The 17,512-nt window shown below is 35.3% G+C and overlaps 1 protein-coding gene and 1 long non-coding RNA gene across 7 annotated transcripts in view; one reads left to right on the plus strand and one right to left on the minus strand.

The window, feature by feature from the left end:
- LOC134804707 (coiled-coil domain-containing protein AGAP005037) overlaps positions 1-17,510 on the plus strand; it is a 125,440-nt gene extending 107,930 nt beyond the window's left edge. For 5 of the 6 annotated variants that reach the window (XM_063777859.1, XM_063777864.1, XM_063777860.1 and 2 more), the window contains one exon: positions 15,732-17,510. In XM_063777859.1, coding sequence (XP_063633929.1) covers positions 15,732-16,487 — 756 coding nt within the window. In that variant the 3' untranslated portion in view covers positions 16,488-17,510. Of the gene's footprint in view, positions 1-12,363; positions 13,186-15,731 lie in introns of those variants that run through there. The other variant, XM_063777866.1, reaches the window with a different exon arrangement.
- LOC134804946 (uncharacterized) overlaps positions 1-17,512 on the minus strand; it is a 371,780-nt gene that overhangs the window by 347,618 nt on the left and 6,650 nt on the right. The gene's annotated exons all lie outside the window — the stretch shown is intronic.

The following is a 17,512-nucleotide window of genomic DNA, read 5'->3' on the forward strand; positions in this document are numbered from 1 at the left end:
GAACCCTAGAAAGTTCAATAGCGACACCTGCTTTTAAGTTTTAGAACGCTAATAAGTAAGTTACTTTTAATAAGTAAGTTACTTTTCAAGGTTAAAATGCTTTTACGTTACTTTTAGGCCTGTGATACTAATCAGACAAGTCTAAGTAATTTTATGAATAGCATTCCGGTGAGGTTTATTTAGTACAAAACTAAATTGCAATTATTAGTAAATAGCGCCAAATATAACAGAAGGTTGTTAGAGTCTTCTGTATTTTATTTAGAGTATTGTGTTAACCTTTGCTTGTAATTGGATTACCCTACTTTAGTACAGTTTATTCCTCATGCATATAATTATGCATGTATCTGTGGTAAAAAACAACTCTTGTCTCTGCTCAAAACGCAATGCTTTTTTGTAGTAGGCGCCCTCAGTAGGCCTAGCACAGGGGGCACTATAGTATCTCGCCCGCGAAATAGACTACCCGTCTTATTCTCATTGTATTGATTAGAGAGGGCCGGGTAGTATATACGAGGGTGAGATACTGTCGCGCGCCCGTCTGTGCTAGCCTGGCAGAGCGGTTGCTATTCTGAGCTTTTGTTACTTTTCAATACCAATTATTAACTGCTTATATCTCGAGGACTCGAATTTGGTGTCGCAAAGATGATAGTTGCGCATGTGTAAAATGTCTGATTTGTAGACCGGTATACGCTCTTGTGTATTCTGAATACCATCATAATAATTGGTTTCCAAATTTTAACATTGCAGACATAAGATACAGTCTAGTTCACAAATATGTATTTAATTTTTTCCCTTATTGCAACGGATTAAGGTGAAGAAATGTATAGATATTTATGTACTCGACTGTATCAATGGAATCACACTAGTGTAAACAACGTTATTTACGGTATTTGACGTCTGTCACTCACTACAGCAACACTACGTAAAATGTCTTGCACATTGAAATCACAAAGGAAAACAACTGCACTGCGAACGTTTACGTTCTACGTCTTTTTTTTTTTAATTTTAGTGTTGTCCGGACACCACCGTTATGAATCGGTAGTCGTCTAAGTAAATCGATATGAATATTTCATTTTAGGTCGCAACAAAGCATTATTAAATTTATTATATTTACTTTCGAATAGATAGTGTATCGATTTCTGAACGATCAGGTATTGACGTTTGAAAGTAAAGTTTTTGTATTGGTGCAGTTCGTCGTAGTTTCTCCGTCTTACTGTGCGCTTTTCTAATTTCTCTTTGTAGTCGACACAATTATTGATAAGGAATTTGTCATCCATGTGTTCGATTCGGAAAGCTCTGCATCGGATGACTCTTCTGCATCGGAAGACAGTGATACAGACTAAATTAGTTGATAGTTATATTATAGAAAGCTATAAATGTTTTGTTCTGTTTGTTTGTTTTGTTCGAAATAAAAATATTTCATTTCATTTCATTTCATATGTGTCTGTCCCACTACTGGGCAAAAGCCTCCTCTCTCCCTTATCCGAATTATCTATTAATAAATTTAAGAATTATGTAAAGCGCAAACTTATTTCAGGGGCCCACTGATTAACAGTCCGCAGGACGGTATCGGCCCGCCTGTCAGTTGTTAGGAACTGTCAAAATTTTGTTCTAACTGACAGGCCCGACTAAAGCTTATTATACCACACAAGATTACATAATAATACAACGTGGGATTAATTGTTATTCGAAATGATTATTTATTTATTAGGTATATTTGATTATTGATGAGGAAATGGATATTCCGATAGTTTCAATTTTGACGATAGGTGCGGTACTAGGTCGATGTATTAAATGCATTTACCTTGCGGGAAAAACATATAATTTTAGCTTTATTTAAATCTCAAATAAAAAATCATTATACGTCACAATTCGATACCTCAGTCTATGTGCCATCCAATCGTAATCGCTTGCTGTGACAATCGATTTGCGTTAGTTACATCTCTATATACGTCAGTCATAATGTGTCAAATACCGTAAATAAAGTTGTTTACACTTATACATCACTAGTGATGTATGAAATTGGCATGACTAAATTATTGTACCTAACTTTTCCCTGAAAACGAAAATTTAACGTCATTCTCTGTCATAATAAAAGAGAAAATTTCTCAAAAGTTTGGTCTTCGCGTACCTACGCAACGTATGGCGGTATCCGAATATCCGAAATACGTACTTATGGAAGGTATCAGGAATCACGACCTACTCAAATCTTGTAGTAAGCTTTATTTCCAAGCATAACTGGCTTACAATATCTTTAAAGCAATAATATACGAGTATAAAAGTTTTCTCTTGTGTTATTATTGTGGCAAAAACAAAAAGTAAATATATTTTTATATTTTTTATTTTATGTAGGTAAGTATCATAGATTTTCTTTTAGCATAAATATAATTAGAGAAAAAAATCACTTTCAAAAGGCTTTATACAATCAGAAAGGATCAATAATTAACACAACATGCAATTCTGGGTGTTCGGATAAAAGTGTTATTTTAATACGTCATGTTGCGTACAGTTTATTATATACATTATATCCTAAATGGTAATATATTTGTGAACAAGGTGCTCACAATGAACCTGAAAGATTTTAATCAAGCATTTCTGAGGCCAAAACAAGAAAAAAACGTAATATGATAATATGAGTTTAGATCAATATCGCCAGGTAGGGTAGTAAATGAAGCAAGTTGTTGTATGGAGACCCATGCATTAATTTCTCAGTCGATGAAATTTAGCTTGGTTATTGTATAGTATGAGCCGAGACTAACATTATAAATATCCAAAAAAAAAAACTCCTAAGTTAGGTAAAAACACAAATCTGATTATATATTGAACCGAGTAATTCCTCAGTCCAAAATTATTTTACAAAATAAGTTATTTGTATCAGTATGTGATACTAGAAAAAAATCTAAAAGTTTTGTCAAACATGAGAATATTTTTTTATGATACTTCCTTTTTTTGACGCTCATTTTCATGGGAAAATTGCTCTGTCATTTTTTTCTTCTTATATGATCTTAGAATATAATTTGGCGTAGTGGGTAAAAAAATCCAAAAAAAATGCGTATCGAAATGTATGTATGTATAGAACTATTAAAAACTGAGAGTGGAAAATTTTTAGATTTTCATTTTGTAGGTATAAAACGGCAATAAAATGGCATTCCAGTGAAAAAATTAGACTGAGCAATTTTCCGGTCCAAAACACGCCAAAAAATTTTATTTTATTAATACTGGTATTTCTGCTGGGATATTTTTTTGATATTTCATATATTGTTGCAATAAGTTACATGAATATGTCTGGCGAAGAAAGTTTGAACGGAGCATTTTTCCGTAAAAAGATATTAACGATTTAAGACTTTAGGTATTTACTTTAATTCTATTATTATTATTCTTTGGAAATTTATACAATACTTTTTATTTATTGATACTTTATCATACTGTAAAGTTTTTTCTGGCTGAGGAATTACTGCGGGGTCCACTACCTTTATTTACTACACTAAGGTATTTATGTTTTGTATTTTTTAGATTTTTTAATGTATTTGAACATATAAATATTGGTAAAACTATCACTTAAATTGAATTGGTACATTTTTTTCGTCGAGTGTAACTTGTCACTTTTTAAACTAGGCCCTCACTAGAGTATTTTTTTTTTACTAGCCTATTTGAGTGTCCCACTGCTGGGCAAAGGCAAGAGTAACTTACTTTAAAAGTAATTTATTTAGGATCAAAAATGATAGGAACAATAACAAAACTTATAAACTATTATTAAGATTCAGTATAAACTAAATAAATTAAAACTAATAAAATAAATAAATAAAACTTATACCCACCTATTTTAAGTCCCCTAGATCTGTCCCCTGCGGAAGGGTGGCTACATTCCCACGCTGAATAGCCTATGCCTTTTCTTTGGCCTAGGAATGTGCCAGCCCTAGGATCACCCGTAGTCTTTGTAATAACTCTGAAACTAGGCGAATTCCAGAAAAGTTTATAGAACATTTTAGGGTTTAAATATTATCAGGAATACACTGTTAAAATATTTCGGGTTCGTCGTGAGCACGTTGTATACCTATACGATGTAGCTTCCAATGTAACATAAATTACAGAGGATTTACCCATGAAGATTACAAATATGAGTATTCGCTAGGTACTGACGTTAAGTACATATATCGAAGTTTAATATTTACTTATTTAGTGAAAAATACATATTATTGTTAGTTATTTTCTCTTGTATCAATGACAGAGTGCGACGAGCCTGATATGACAGAATACAATACAGGGTGAGCAATTCAAAGATCAGTGAATAACGGAAATGTGAAACCCTTATACTCCACTCCAGATAGGATTAGACAGAAGAAAAAATGGTTCTTTATAGTGAAATTTGTAGGATGTCATTCAGTAAGTAACATTCCTCACTTTTACGATTCAAACCAAATAAAATATCGAAGAACAAAATATTTCCTCCTAATTTATCCCCTAATCATATTAATTAGCGAGTTTCACATCCTAATCTGTAAAAAAATACGATATATATTTATATGCATGTATTCTGAAATATTTCAATTGTTTACAATAAACAGAAAATAATCCATATAAGATACCTAAATAGGAAGAGGTCAACCACGATCAGTGCTAGGTGTCATACAGGCACTGTGTTTAGCACTTTGATTTAGCATTCGTTTAATGTCATGTTGCATCCACATGGAGTTGTGTGCTGCCCCTACAACTTCACAGAAAAGGTTTAGGATATCTGTGATTCTCGAGAAAGATTGTATTCCCTGCCGTAGGTACCTATATATTTTTTTAATGTTAAATTTTTCTTAATACTAAAATCGACCTTATGACTCCTAAGATTGCGTTTCTGTATCTCTTATTGTTTTAAATTTCCCTCACCGCTTCGTTTGAATTACTCGCACTGTATAAGGTTTTGCACTTGTCCTGCAACCAATGCACATTCCGTAATCGTTGCATTCTTTAATTCTTGCTTCAGGAAAATAATGCCAATTTTAATACAATTTCGATCATTTGATAGTTAATAAAAAGTACTTCTAGTTGACCTGCCATTAAATCACTGCCGCATCCGATCAGTTTGCTATCCCATTTGTTTTAAGCGTTGATCATCGGTAAAAGTTTTAAGATGACCAGTTGAATGAATGCCAAACACTTATATTGTGTTATTATAACAAATAAATCATCTCAGTGTTAGCATAGCACATTTCAAAAATAATATATCTCGAAACTTTTACACTTCAATATTTGAGGTAAACGTACTAGTGTTCGACATGCTAATGCCCAATAGATGACAACAATGACTTAAGTTTCAAGATGACATGTACTGGGACCGCGTCGAGCACCAGTACGTTTATCTTACGTGTTCGGGTACTGTGGCATGCCGATGACACAGTTCCCAAACAATTACAATCGTTAGTGGAATATTTAAAAATACAAGAGAATATTTAAACCACGACAGACATGGCAAACCTTTAGTGCGTTGAACCTAGATTTCAAATGCGGTTTCGGTTATCTTGTATTTATTGGTTATAATCACATTGCTGACTACACCAATCCAGCGCAAAATACACGAACATAACCAGATTATCACATTCCCTTTAACCGAGGAAAATTAGCGGTCTGAGGGGTATTTAGTTAATAACTTGAATTTTAATTTCCTTGGGAAATAAATCAATGGAATTATGGCTATATTTATATACCCACAGTAAGGGTTTTGAAGATAATGATTACTTTTTATTATTATTATATATTTAAAGTCAATTTAAAGTGAAGTAACTTAACTGAGCCCAACGTTACGCGCAGTTGACTAAATAAATATATGTGGCATGAATTTACTTATAGGCACGAGAGCAAAAATATGAGCACAACATAATCAATATAATATATCTGCCTACCAACCACATAGACAAATAGATTAGGGCCAACATTGAAGTATGGAGGGATAAATAGAATGATACTATTAAATAAATATTATCGAATCATTTTCAACGGTTTTCTTACTAAAACAGAAAGAGGTAACTCTCTTTCATCTAAAGTTACTTTAGTTTTTCAGATTGTTATGAAACAACTATAATATAGTTACAGTCAGTCTATAGAGTCAATATTGAGAGGTAAAACATTCCGATTTCATAAGAAGTTATGTGTAAACAATACAGATCGATTACCGACTCTAGCACAGGAAGAGGACCATCGTCTATCGATGTGGGCTTAGAGAACATTAGGTTAGCTTCTTGTTGGCAGTAGGTATCTAATGTTGTCAGTTCTCTCAACATCATTCCTGGCAAGTAAATCAAATAGCTCTGCATTTATTCGCCTAACGTGTTACATCACAAATACGGTCAATTGTGTAAGTGTTTCCATAGCTCATTAAGCTGTTTCCCTTTTTTTGTTACCACGCAGGTGTTCTACGAGCCCCGATGCAAATTAGTTCGTCTAGTTCCTCACAACAATTTTGTTTATTCTAATATTTTTTACACATGAACCTAAAATGACCCAGTAATGGGAACCATAATAGTAATGTTTAATCTAAGTAGTTTATTTTGATCGTATAATAAAATTATTATTTGTATGTCTTTCCCATCACGGAACAATGGTGTTCCGGACCTTTGGGAGGCGTGCGCGGAGCCGAAGCCAACACGTAGAGGCCCTTTTGACACTTTAATGAAATGTAAGGGGTACACCGAGCGGAGGCTGCCCTTGCCCGTGTCATGGGACGCACGCAGAGGCAGCACCCGCCAGGGTGTAAGGACTATTGAGAGTTGATGGAATCTAAAATGAACTAGGTTATTGGGTGAAAGCGATGGACTAAGAATTGAGCTATGGGGTAAAAAACCGGACGCCTGCCTAATAAAACGGTATGCAATTTTATTTCCGGCAGACGGTGACTCGCCCTCACAAGATGGGCCCCCACAAAAAGCGACATCTAGGATGGCTCAAGGGCAACACCGGTGTGAGCGGCTCAGGGGTGTCGAGAGGTGTGCGCCGCTTTCTACCCAGTGGCTGTTAACAGCCACTGTGCCAACTCGCGTCTTATGCATATTTCACTTCCACCCCTGGAGCTTATAGCTCTAACGACTCCACTCTGGCCGGCCGGCTAAGGCAAGCCAGAGGCAGAGAATCCTGTCCCACCCACCCTCCTTGCGGGTAACAGAACTCTCCAGGAGCACTCGGGTACGTGAGGTCGCTAATCCCCAACAGCTCGCCACAAGCTGCCCTGCGTTGACTGATTGCACTGGTAAAACCAGCGGGCGATGGGGTCGTCACATCCCTACGCCAAAATTATTATTATTATTATTATATTATTATATGTAAATGCACAGGCAGCTTAAAGCTGATACGTGCACATCAATGCACGAATTGCATGAGACTTTTATTTTATTACTGAAAAAATGTACTTTTCAAAAACGTTGTCTAAATTATATTGTCCCCTTCTACAGCACTGTTGCATGCATGGGCTAAACAATAAAAAATCGATATATTTTTACTTTCAGTACGAACGGTATTTCTTGTATTTGGATTTAGTTATTGTAGAATATTACCATATAAGATTAAACTACATTAGTATAAACATTAAATATTAGTGATTTTAAAACTAAAACATTTTTGTAAAAACGCCAGAACCTCAAAAAATGGTCTGACTAGACGAAAACATAGGCATCGGGCTCGTACATGTCTGAAATGATTAAACAGGTTGATTAAACTTTGTCAATTAATGACTTCCACACACACTTTTTGCTCCCCTTCGGGACCATGGTCCACCATGGTCATTGTCGCGCGAGTCCCAAATAATTAAATCAAGAGTTATTGATGGTTGACGATATGTTTGTACTATAAGTAACGCCACCAATATTAACTGTCAAATTCTGAGCAAATGATTGTAGAACGCTCGGTTTCTTTCTTTTTTTCTCATCTATACGACCAATAAATTCTACATGTCTACTCAGCACAATTACAACTGTATATCAATTAGCCTGTTTTACTTTGGTTTCGTCTATTAAATACTCGGACTCAAACTCAAACCCAAGATGAAGATTACTTACTCGCTTGTATAGCGTGAACATCTGGCAAGATTAACTCTATCTAGGGTGAGATACTTGTCTTCTCCCTCCAAGTGATGTATTTTCTTCCCTTAAAGTAAAGTTTTAGATAATCCTGCTTCTTGTGTTGTACCATCGGCACCATATTTTTAAGCCCGCGGGATTAGCAGCTGGCTAACTTTTGACAGAAACCGTTTAATACGAGTAATAATCTAGTAATAAGTATTTCCAACTGTCCCAGTTTTCCGGCATTAAAAATGCATTACCAATACCACAAGTTGTAGTCATGCCGACTTAAAATATTACGTCATTCCAAGCAGGTATGAGTCAAATTTGATGAAATTTATTTAACTATAACCGAATTTAATGACATTACAATCCTGCGTTCCATTAAATACTTATAGTGACACCCACACAGCATGCGCGCCTGAACTAGTTTATTGGCTTCCTTACCCAATACCTATTAAAAATATTATGCGATCCTAACAAAATTAAAGTCCCATTTCGTTACAATAATGTGCAAAAACCGTGAAAGTTGAAATCCCAATAAGTCCTAGTTTCCCCTCTGAGTTGAAAGTAAAAACTAGTGGCTATGCCAATCCTCAAGATTAGTTGCCAAGCGCACCCCAGGCTCCCATGAGCCGTGTCAATAAGCCGGGAAGTCGATAGAAAGCAGATTATTTCTCAAGTAGACAGGCACAAGCGGAACTGCGGAAACTGAAATGTCGTGTCTTCCCGAGTCGAAGAAGTAGAATGAGGACACTGAACAATTTAAATAATCTTTTATTATGAATATGTGTACATTGTAATGTTAGAAAAAATAGATCTTACACGCAATTTAGTACCTACTTATACCGGGTGTGGCCTGTAACATGAGCAAAAAATTAAACTGTAGGCTGCACACTTCATACTGACCAACATTTGTTCAGCGACTTTTAAAAATAACTTGGGGTTTGATTTTTAATACACTTTAAAGTTTATTCTAAGACGCAATGTATTGCGAATTTTGTTATGTTTAAGGCGTGACAAGCAACGTCAATCACGATGATATGGCGTGGTGATGGCGTCCATTGAAGATAATATTTATTTTGTATGAAAAATAGGGAGTCTAAATACTTCATAATTTTTAAAAGTTGTTGAACAAAAGTGTCACCGTTTGAGGAGTACAATCTATGTTTTATTTATTTGCTCGTGTTACAGGCCACACCCGGTATACATTTCACTACAAATGATTGGATGGTTGATATACTAATACTTCACAAAAAATTATTTAGGATAGCATGACATTTTTAAAAGGTATTGAGCAGCGAAGTCTAAACCCCTTTAGTATTTCATCTAAAATCTCACTACAAGTATTTGAGGGAAAATGAATGTCTAGTGTAAATTATGTGTAATTAGTATTTTTATGACTATCAGTTCCATAATTTACCAAATGGCACCAATTGTATAAGTATGACCAACCCCTATTTCGAAATACCTCAATAATATGCCCGATAATATTTTACGTCACACAAATTGAACAAGTTATTTTAACAAAGGATTTCGTGGTTTTTTCTGTGATGGTACTCTTCAGTTCGCGTGGAAAGACAGCCGATACTTCAGAGAAGCGATAGTTATTAACGAGTAATGAAAATCTTCGTAATAATTATATCCATACTATTATTCATTTTCTATATTTATCTTTTTAATTTTTTATTCCACATTATTGTTTTAATCTTTCATCTACCTTGGTTATGTAACGTAATACCCATTTTGCTATTGTTATGTAGGCATGTTGGTGCACTCGAAGATAGCACAGCGCTTTAGCTACCTCTGTCCTAAAATCGCTTCAAGATAGCAATACGAGTTCCCTTTAACATAATGATTCGCATCTTTTTACAGTTCAGACAGTATTACATGAAGCGGTATGCATGGAGATTTAATACTTTGCTTTTTATTTGTGAAACACTACTCTCTTAAATTTTAGCATAATATATTCACAATGTTTTTTTGAAAACGTAGTTGTCATAAGATGTTTCTATTACGAAATGCTTGCACTGCCGTGTCACGCCAAAATCCGTTAACTCGAGTTACATGAGTTACGGATAACCAGTCTAAATCGTCTTAAAAACTATTAAATATATATCTTCTAAAAGAAAATTTTGAAAATCTTCATTATTTACTGAGAAAAGCATATGGCTAACTCATGTAACTTCATTTTTTTGCCGATGGCGTCAGGCACAACTCAGTTAACTTGAGTTGTATGACTGACACAACCAAAATATCAACATTGTTTCTTAAGTTACCGGAGTTAGGCATGACTGGCCGAGCGCTTGATTTATACGACAACAATATTGGTATAGTAAAACGTGTCACGTTTGATCACGCGTATGTCATGTAACTTGACTTACATGACTTCGTGTGACCACTATAGTATGGAAGAGTTGATCATGCGAAATCATTTAATTCGAATAAAATGAAAACTATTCAATAATGCGAAAAAAAAATTAAAGGGCCGAATCTGTGACCATATTTCCTACATGTAGATTAGAAAAAATAAAAAAAATACGACAAACCGTCAACGATAACAGCATTTGAATCTTTAAAACTTTAAACGTAATTATCTCGAAACTCAACTTTTAAAGTTACATGAGATGCGCGTGACACGGCGCAATCCTTTTCCGTTAGCTCGACATGCTCGTTTTCATGAAAGCATTTTTAACGACTAACCTGTATTGACAGAAGAATACATAGTAGTTACTAATTAAAAATGTTTAACTTATCAAATAGTTTTTAATTCCAAGCTTCTGTCAGTACCCACCAGCCAGCTGAAAAGAAATCAAGAAGCTCATTTCGACTGGGCAATGATAATCATGGGCACTTTTCACTTTCATCGAAATATCATTTCATTTCAATTGTATATATATACATATATATACGCCGTATATTCATATACGGCGTATGTAGGCCTCAGGAGCTAAGCAAACATTTTAACGGGAGATATAAGCTGATTAGGGAGGGTATTATTCAGTTACATGTTAAAAAGAGTTTAGGCAATATCAAATTCAATATCTTAACATCATACTTGGTCTACAGTACTATTATACTTTACATCAAAAAAGTATGTTTTAATTCGGTGTTAAAAAGTAGCAGTTATTTTATCACGTGGATAAATATGGATAAAGCCAGCCATAATACGCTGGCAGCAGAGGTTAAATGATAAAACTCAGTAATCATCCGTTTAAATATTTGCTTCTGTTACAGGCCCGTTCGGTATCTCGGGGTGAGATTTACACCTATAATGTCATAAAACACTAAATAATAACATAATGGCCAAACATGAATTAAAAACATATTCGTGACTTTCGCGTTCAGTATACATAACTACTTAGTGGAAGATCCGCTGTATATGAGTTTATAACTTAATTGGGTAAATATATTTATTTCTTGGCAGACATAGTGTGTCTCTGTCATCATGCATATTTTACGTCACTACCTATTGTGTATGAAAGTGAGATGTAAACCATGACAACATTGTTTATAAATTGAAATGAGTTTAGTTGTTTTCTCCACGTTTACATCATGCATGTAAAATTAATAAACTCGTGTTTTATTATACGGTATTGTGATATACGTTATTTACCTGTTATTACTAATTCGGACTTCTAAGGCCGATTTAAACATACAATTATTTATATGACAAGAACTACATCGGAAATTTATTTGCATATTTAATGCTAAAGTCAATAGAGATATATGTATGTTAAGTATGTACATGTAAATCAAATGCAGTCCTTCAAATGCCGTGACAGTTGTATTAAAAAAGTTTAGTTATGCATCCAAGGCATTAGAAATAATGTTGTTCTGTTCATAAAAAGTATTTTTTTTTTAAGTCACATTTATTAACTCTCTCAAATGTATGTTGCCTATTTTATCTTTAAGTCGGCTTTGATTTTTTATAAATTACCAGTTAAGTCAACATTATGCCACTTTTACGTTTTCTGCCCTCAATTGAGTCAAATATAAATTTCAATACATATGTACACGGTTTACGAGCGTTAGTTACGCTTTAATTTTATTAATATAATTGATTTCATTGTGTAACGCAATATAACTGTAAATTTATAAGTAAGGGATTACTTACGTTACGCAATGAAAATAATTAAATGGTAATCGAAAAGTTTTTACCTAAATACTAATTTTTTTTTAATTCATGCTTAATTTGTAATGAGAAACGACATCGTGGACGTGGCATTTACACGATATAATTTGTTTTGAATGTTGACTTGTAGAGTAACCGCATGCGACGTTAGCCGCTTGGCGACCTTAGTGCACCGCCGTTTGTTTGTTGCAGCGTGCTCTCGATACCAGGGGCTGCAGCTCGCAACCTAGTTCTTCAGGAGTAGAATGAAAGCTTTTCGACCACTGTCTTTTTCGTAACATACTAAGTTTTCATTAACAACTTACGTTCTAACTGCGTAATTTGTCAATCCCACCAATATTTTGCATTCCTTCACAACCTTTGCCCTCCTTTGTTTGAACTAGAAAGATATAATCTCTTTTACATAATCCTATAAATGATTTCCGATTGGCTATTATGTTGAATGCTATCTCAAAAAGTGATATTGTACAATCACAGGATACAGGAGCACAGGTAATTCTTTTACACAGTTTTATTCGCTTAACACTTTTTATTATACCTAACTCTAAACCTTACCACGTACATGCACTTCTCTCAATATTAATTGTATTTTAGAGCAACTAGTTAAAGCAGTCTTTTGAGCTTAGCCTTAGATTAGTTTTGTTTTGTAGCAATGTCATTAGACATTAGCTTTGTTGAGTATTTAGAAAAAAAGTACTTAAGAACACTTTTTTGACTAATGGCAAAATCATCACAATTGTTAAGAGTGACAACATTTCCTTTTACATTGAAATATCACTTTTTATGCATCTTATAATTCACAAAATTTAACGTATGTATATTAATTTTATATCTTTCATGTCACATTATATAAGTATTGGAAGTTATGAATTAAACCGTGTTTGCCTACCAGCCCTGTCCGATGCTAACCACCACGTTTTGGTTCTTATTATCACGTTCTACCCTTTGGACTATTCAACCTTTAGTCTTTTTGTTGCTGAATAATACATTCAAGTACATTAACAAAGTAACCTAACATCTTTAAAATACAAATAAAAAGAATGTAATAATTGAAGTCGGTAATGTAACTTATGACATGAATTTGAAGATAACATATCTGTCTATACGTACGGTCTCGTTCAACATCGATGTTCCAAGAACAATTAGCATCGAAGTTTTACGGTAAATATAAAAGATTGACAAAAAACCTGTATATCAGCAGCTTCTGACGTCTCCAGATATCCATCTTACCGCAGTAAAAATTGATTTGTGCCACAAGAGAGCAAAGTTCGTATTGCTTTAAGTGCTCACTGTTTTAAAGTGGTGAGTTGTTCGAACTGTTTAAATGAAAACCATTTAATCTCGTTGGCAACGAGTTTTATAAAAGACCCGAGGACGTTCGCCATACAAAATGGATTGTGTAGAATAAACCGTGTGCTTAATGATACCTTTCTAAACAAAAGTTTAGATGTGTGATCAGAAAGAGCCTAGACAAGCATTAAAAAAGATTAACAGCCTAATACATACTACGTTTTAGTACTAAAAATGATCAGGGTTGCCTTTGTATATTTTAACGTAAGCCTGTCTTTAAATCTGCACGGTGCTACTCGGATACTAATATAGGAAATCAATTTAAAAACGGATGATGGTTGTGTATATCGTGATCGTCCGATTACGCACAGATACAGACACAACAAATAGGTATGTAGATACAAAGTGCAAAGTGTTGAAAGCACACAGTAAATGCGTAACATCCCTCTGTCGTAAATAGCTTTTTGCTAGAAGGGATGTTGATGATGGTAAAAGGACAGTTACATTACTCGTACCTATTGTTTTCTTATTGTCGAGGATGTTATTAACTTATTAAGGAGGATGTGCTCGTACAAATTTCATACAACTTTCTCGGCATATTTTATATCAATTATATGCCTTAAAATCCTTAATATTTGGGTAAATGTTCCTTTCTGTCTTCGCAAATGTAAAAAAAGGCAACAAACAAACACTAATATTACAAAATTTGTCATTTGAAATGTGATAAACTTTAGCTTGAGCGCTTGATGATGTTAGTGGTGCTCAAACATCAGTGGCTCGTGGCATTTAGGCAGCATTTAACGATTTAACGTTTCTGACAGACTAGTGATGTGACCAGTGCTGTACGAATCGTGCAAAGGAATAATTTAATAGGTATGTACCTATATAACAATTCGTGATAGATAATCAATATTTTTTTCTAAATGTTTAGAAGTTATCCTGCGTCTTCTTTATAAGAAAATCCACTTGGTGTAAGAAAATAATATTTCGACTTCGACTGATGTGGTGAGCTGATAAGTAAAACAAGCATTCTTTTATAATTTTGCAGCGTTATTTATTGGTGTTCTCTTTGATTTCCACTTCGGAATTCGCGAGAAGTTCGCGACAATCGCGACACGTCTCGTAATAATTACTGAATCAATGACGATGTCGTACTATTGACATTGATGTTGTTTAAATAGCGATCATACCTACAGGTATGTTAAAACGATGTACGTAAGTTAGAGGTATTAATTTGTTATTTATTCGTACCTAAGAAGACACTTGAAAAATGTGCTACTCGCTTAGTGAGCACTAGTCTAGTGCTACCTAATTGGCACAAGTCACCGATGTATGGATGCTTAATAGTTTAAATAAAATAACAGTAGCAGTGTGAAAATAAATGGCTACAGCAAATGGCAGTCACTGATTGTTAGTTTATTCAACATTTTAAAAGATGTCACTTTCTAATCATCTAAAATATCAGAAGAGATACAAAATTTAAAACCAAACATCTACATATCTACAAAAAAGAATATTTGTAGATGTTTAAATGTTTTCATTGCGAGTTCTTAGCTAACTTTGTTATGAATGTTATGGTAAAAAATTATAAAATGTTTAGTGCATATTTTATTCATTAATATTGTACTTCATTCCTATAAGGTATCCGGTGGGATTCGACGCAACTATTCGGTATTCAGCCGGAAAAGCCGAATAGGACGAATACTGGATAGTAACCGGATATCCAGATATATGCAGACGTAATATTTTTACATCTTATTATTGGGAAAAATGGTGAAAACCCGCAAGTTTTATAAAATTACGCCATGTATTGGTCGCTAATCGGCTTGACCACCATTGACATACACCTTAATAACTTACAATCTTCTTTGTAGACTAATATTATTGAGCAACAAAAAGCTAATTTTCTTTCTAATTGTTCTACCCGGGTATGATTATATAAAACAATTTTATTTAGCTAATAAGTGTTTTTCTGAGATAATTTTTATATTTCTTTATTGTGAATGTCTTGATGGAATCGATGTTTGAAATATTATTTTAAAAGTGTGGTTGCAGTAAAGATATATTTTGGGCTTCAATCCATGTGGAGGCGTAAAAGCATTAAGTAGTACGTGTTTTACGTGTATTTAACTGCCGATGCGTGTCTGTGGATTGAAGCCTGCAGATCAAACATACATAGATTTTTAACACTACGTTATTTGCAACCTCGCTTTTATAATGTCTGTTGGAGATTGCGGGACACAGCTAGAAGTGCGTGGAATGGTGCGCAGGGCACCGGCAGCGGGCGAGGTACTGCGTCCCGGGGAGCAGCGGAGCTGCGGCCAGAGAACGCCCTCGACGCGCTACTAGACGAGCTGCAGACGTTCGCCAAGCCCGCGGAGCGCAGCAGTAGGGGAACTGCGCCCGGCGGCGAGGGCCCCTTGCGCCGGCTGCACTCATACCCCAGCGGCAGCGACACAGACGCGTCGCCGCCGGTGCGCGCACGAGGCCAGCACCCGCCCAAGCCGCCCGTGCCCGAGCGCCACCCCGAGCTGCTCGCGCTTGCCGCGCGCCGGGCTCCACCCCCTCCTCCACCGCGCACCACATCTCGCTCGCCTTTAGCTTCACCTACCTCTCCTTCATCACCACCGAATGCAGATTCCTCACCTCCTGATTCCAACCTTAGCGAGGATAAGACAGCTTTACGGCAGTCTCTCCTCGAACAACGGCACCAGGAGCTACTAAAGAAACAAAAAGCGCTCCAAGAACAGTATGCGCGACTACAGATGATTCAACGTAGCGGACCGTCGCTTCCACCAACAGCGCAGCCTGACTTAAAAAAAACCGGTAGTGAATCGAACCTACTTACTAAAATGAATCTGAATCTTACTGCAACAAACATTTCCGGTAGCATGACACACTTGGCGTGTGACGCTGAGCATCAAAAGCCGACGCAGAACACGCCCGCGCCATCGGACTTGGAGAGGCCACCTGCGTCTGACTCTATAGCAACAACCAATAAAGTTTATGAGACTGACATTCTGTGACCTTGCAGCAGTTATTTTATATCTGTATAGTGTATCTACTTCAGGATAGTACTTCCGGAATATACGAAGAAGATACCTACTTTTATTTAGTGTGGCCTCACAGTCACACTTACCGCCAGCGTGATCTGCGAGCTTGCGTTCACACATACATTTACACAAATTTATTTGATAGCAAGGGACAGAACAGCGACCGGCTCGGTTTATGGCGCGCTGGCGGTAAGCACGCCTGTATATAATCATCAGTTACATATATACATTTACGTTTGTATTTAAAGAAATATAAAATATTATGAGAGCTTTATAGGTGAATTAATAAAGCACTGTTATTTTATATTAAAATACAGAATTAAATAATTTGACATTATAGTACAGCTAACCTCAGGTCCTTTGGATAGCCCATTGCAATGCTTAAGAGGATAATCATGCCTTTGTTTAACAGACTAGAGTCAAAGACCGAAAAATCGTCTGAGTTTAGCTATACTATAACTATTTATTAATTGTTACTTTAAACGAAATTCTAGTGCGTCTTACATAGGTATAAGGTGTTCCACATGCCTTCTTATGTTAACAGGTCATGGATTCAAAAATGAACGGCGCTAAATAACTAAAGCACCTTTACAAATTAATATCTAAAGTCACGTAAATCAGAATAATTATGTATTTGATTTATAGACGAACTGTCACATACATGGTGCCTACGAGGAACCCGAGAGATTTCAACCACGCATTTCTGAGGCCAAGAGAAGGAAAAATAGTTATTTGTTTAGGTCATTTACACCAAAAATATTTTTTTATTTGGTTTTCTCTTCTTTTTTTGTATGTAACCGTCACTCGAAAAAAAAGCTTTTTTTTTTTAAACCTAGTTTTTCATAGTTACATAGGCGAATTCCAATAGTATTTTATACAATCGTGATATAATAGAGAGCTTTTCAGTCGAGTACCGTGTTTAGGCAACGAAGCTTGCTGAGTTGCCTAAGTAAGGTACGAGATTGAAAAGCTTGATTATATCACTATTGTGTACAATA

This window comes from Cydia splendana, chromosome Z (assembly GCF_910591565.1).
Source record: "Cydia splendana chromosome Z, ilCydSple1.2, whole genome shotgun sequence".
Taxonomy (NCBI): Eukaryota; Metazoa; Arthropoda; class Insecta; order Lepidoptera; family Tortricidae; genus Cydia; species Cydia splendana.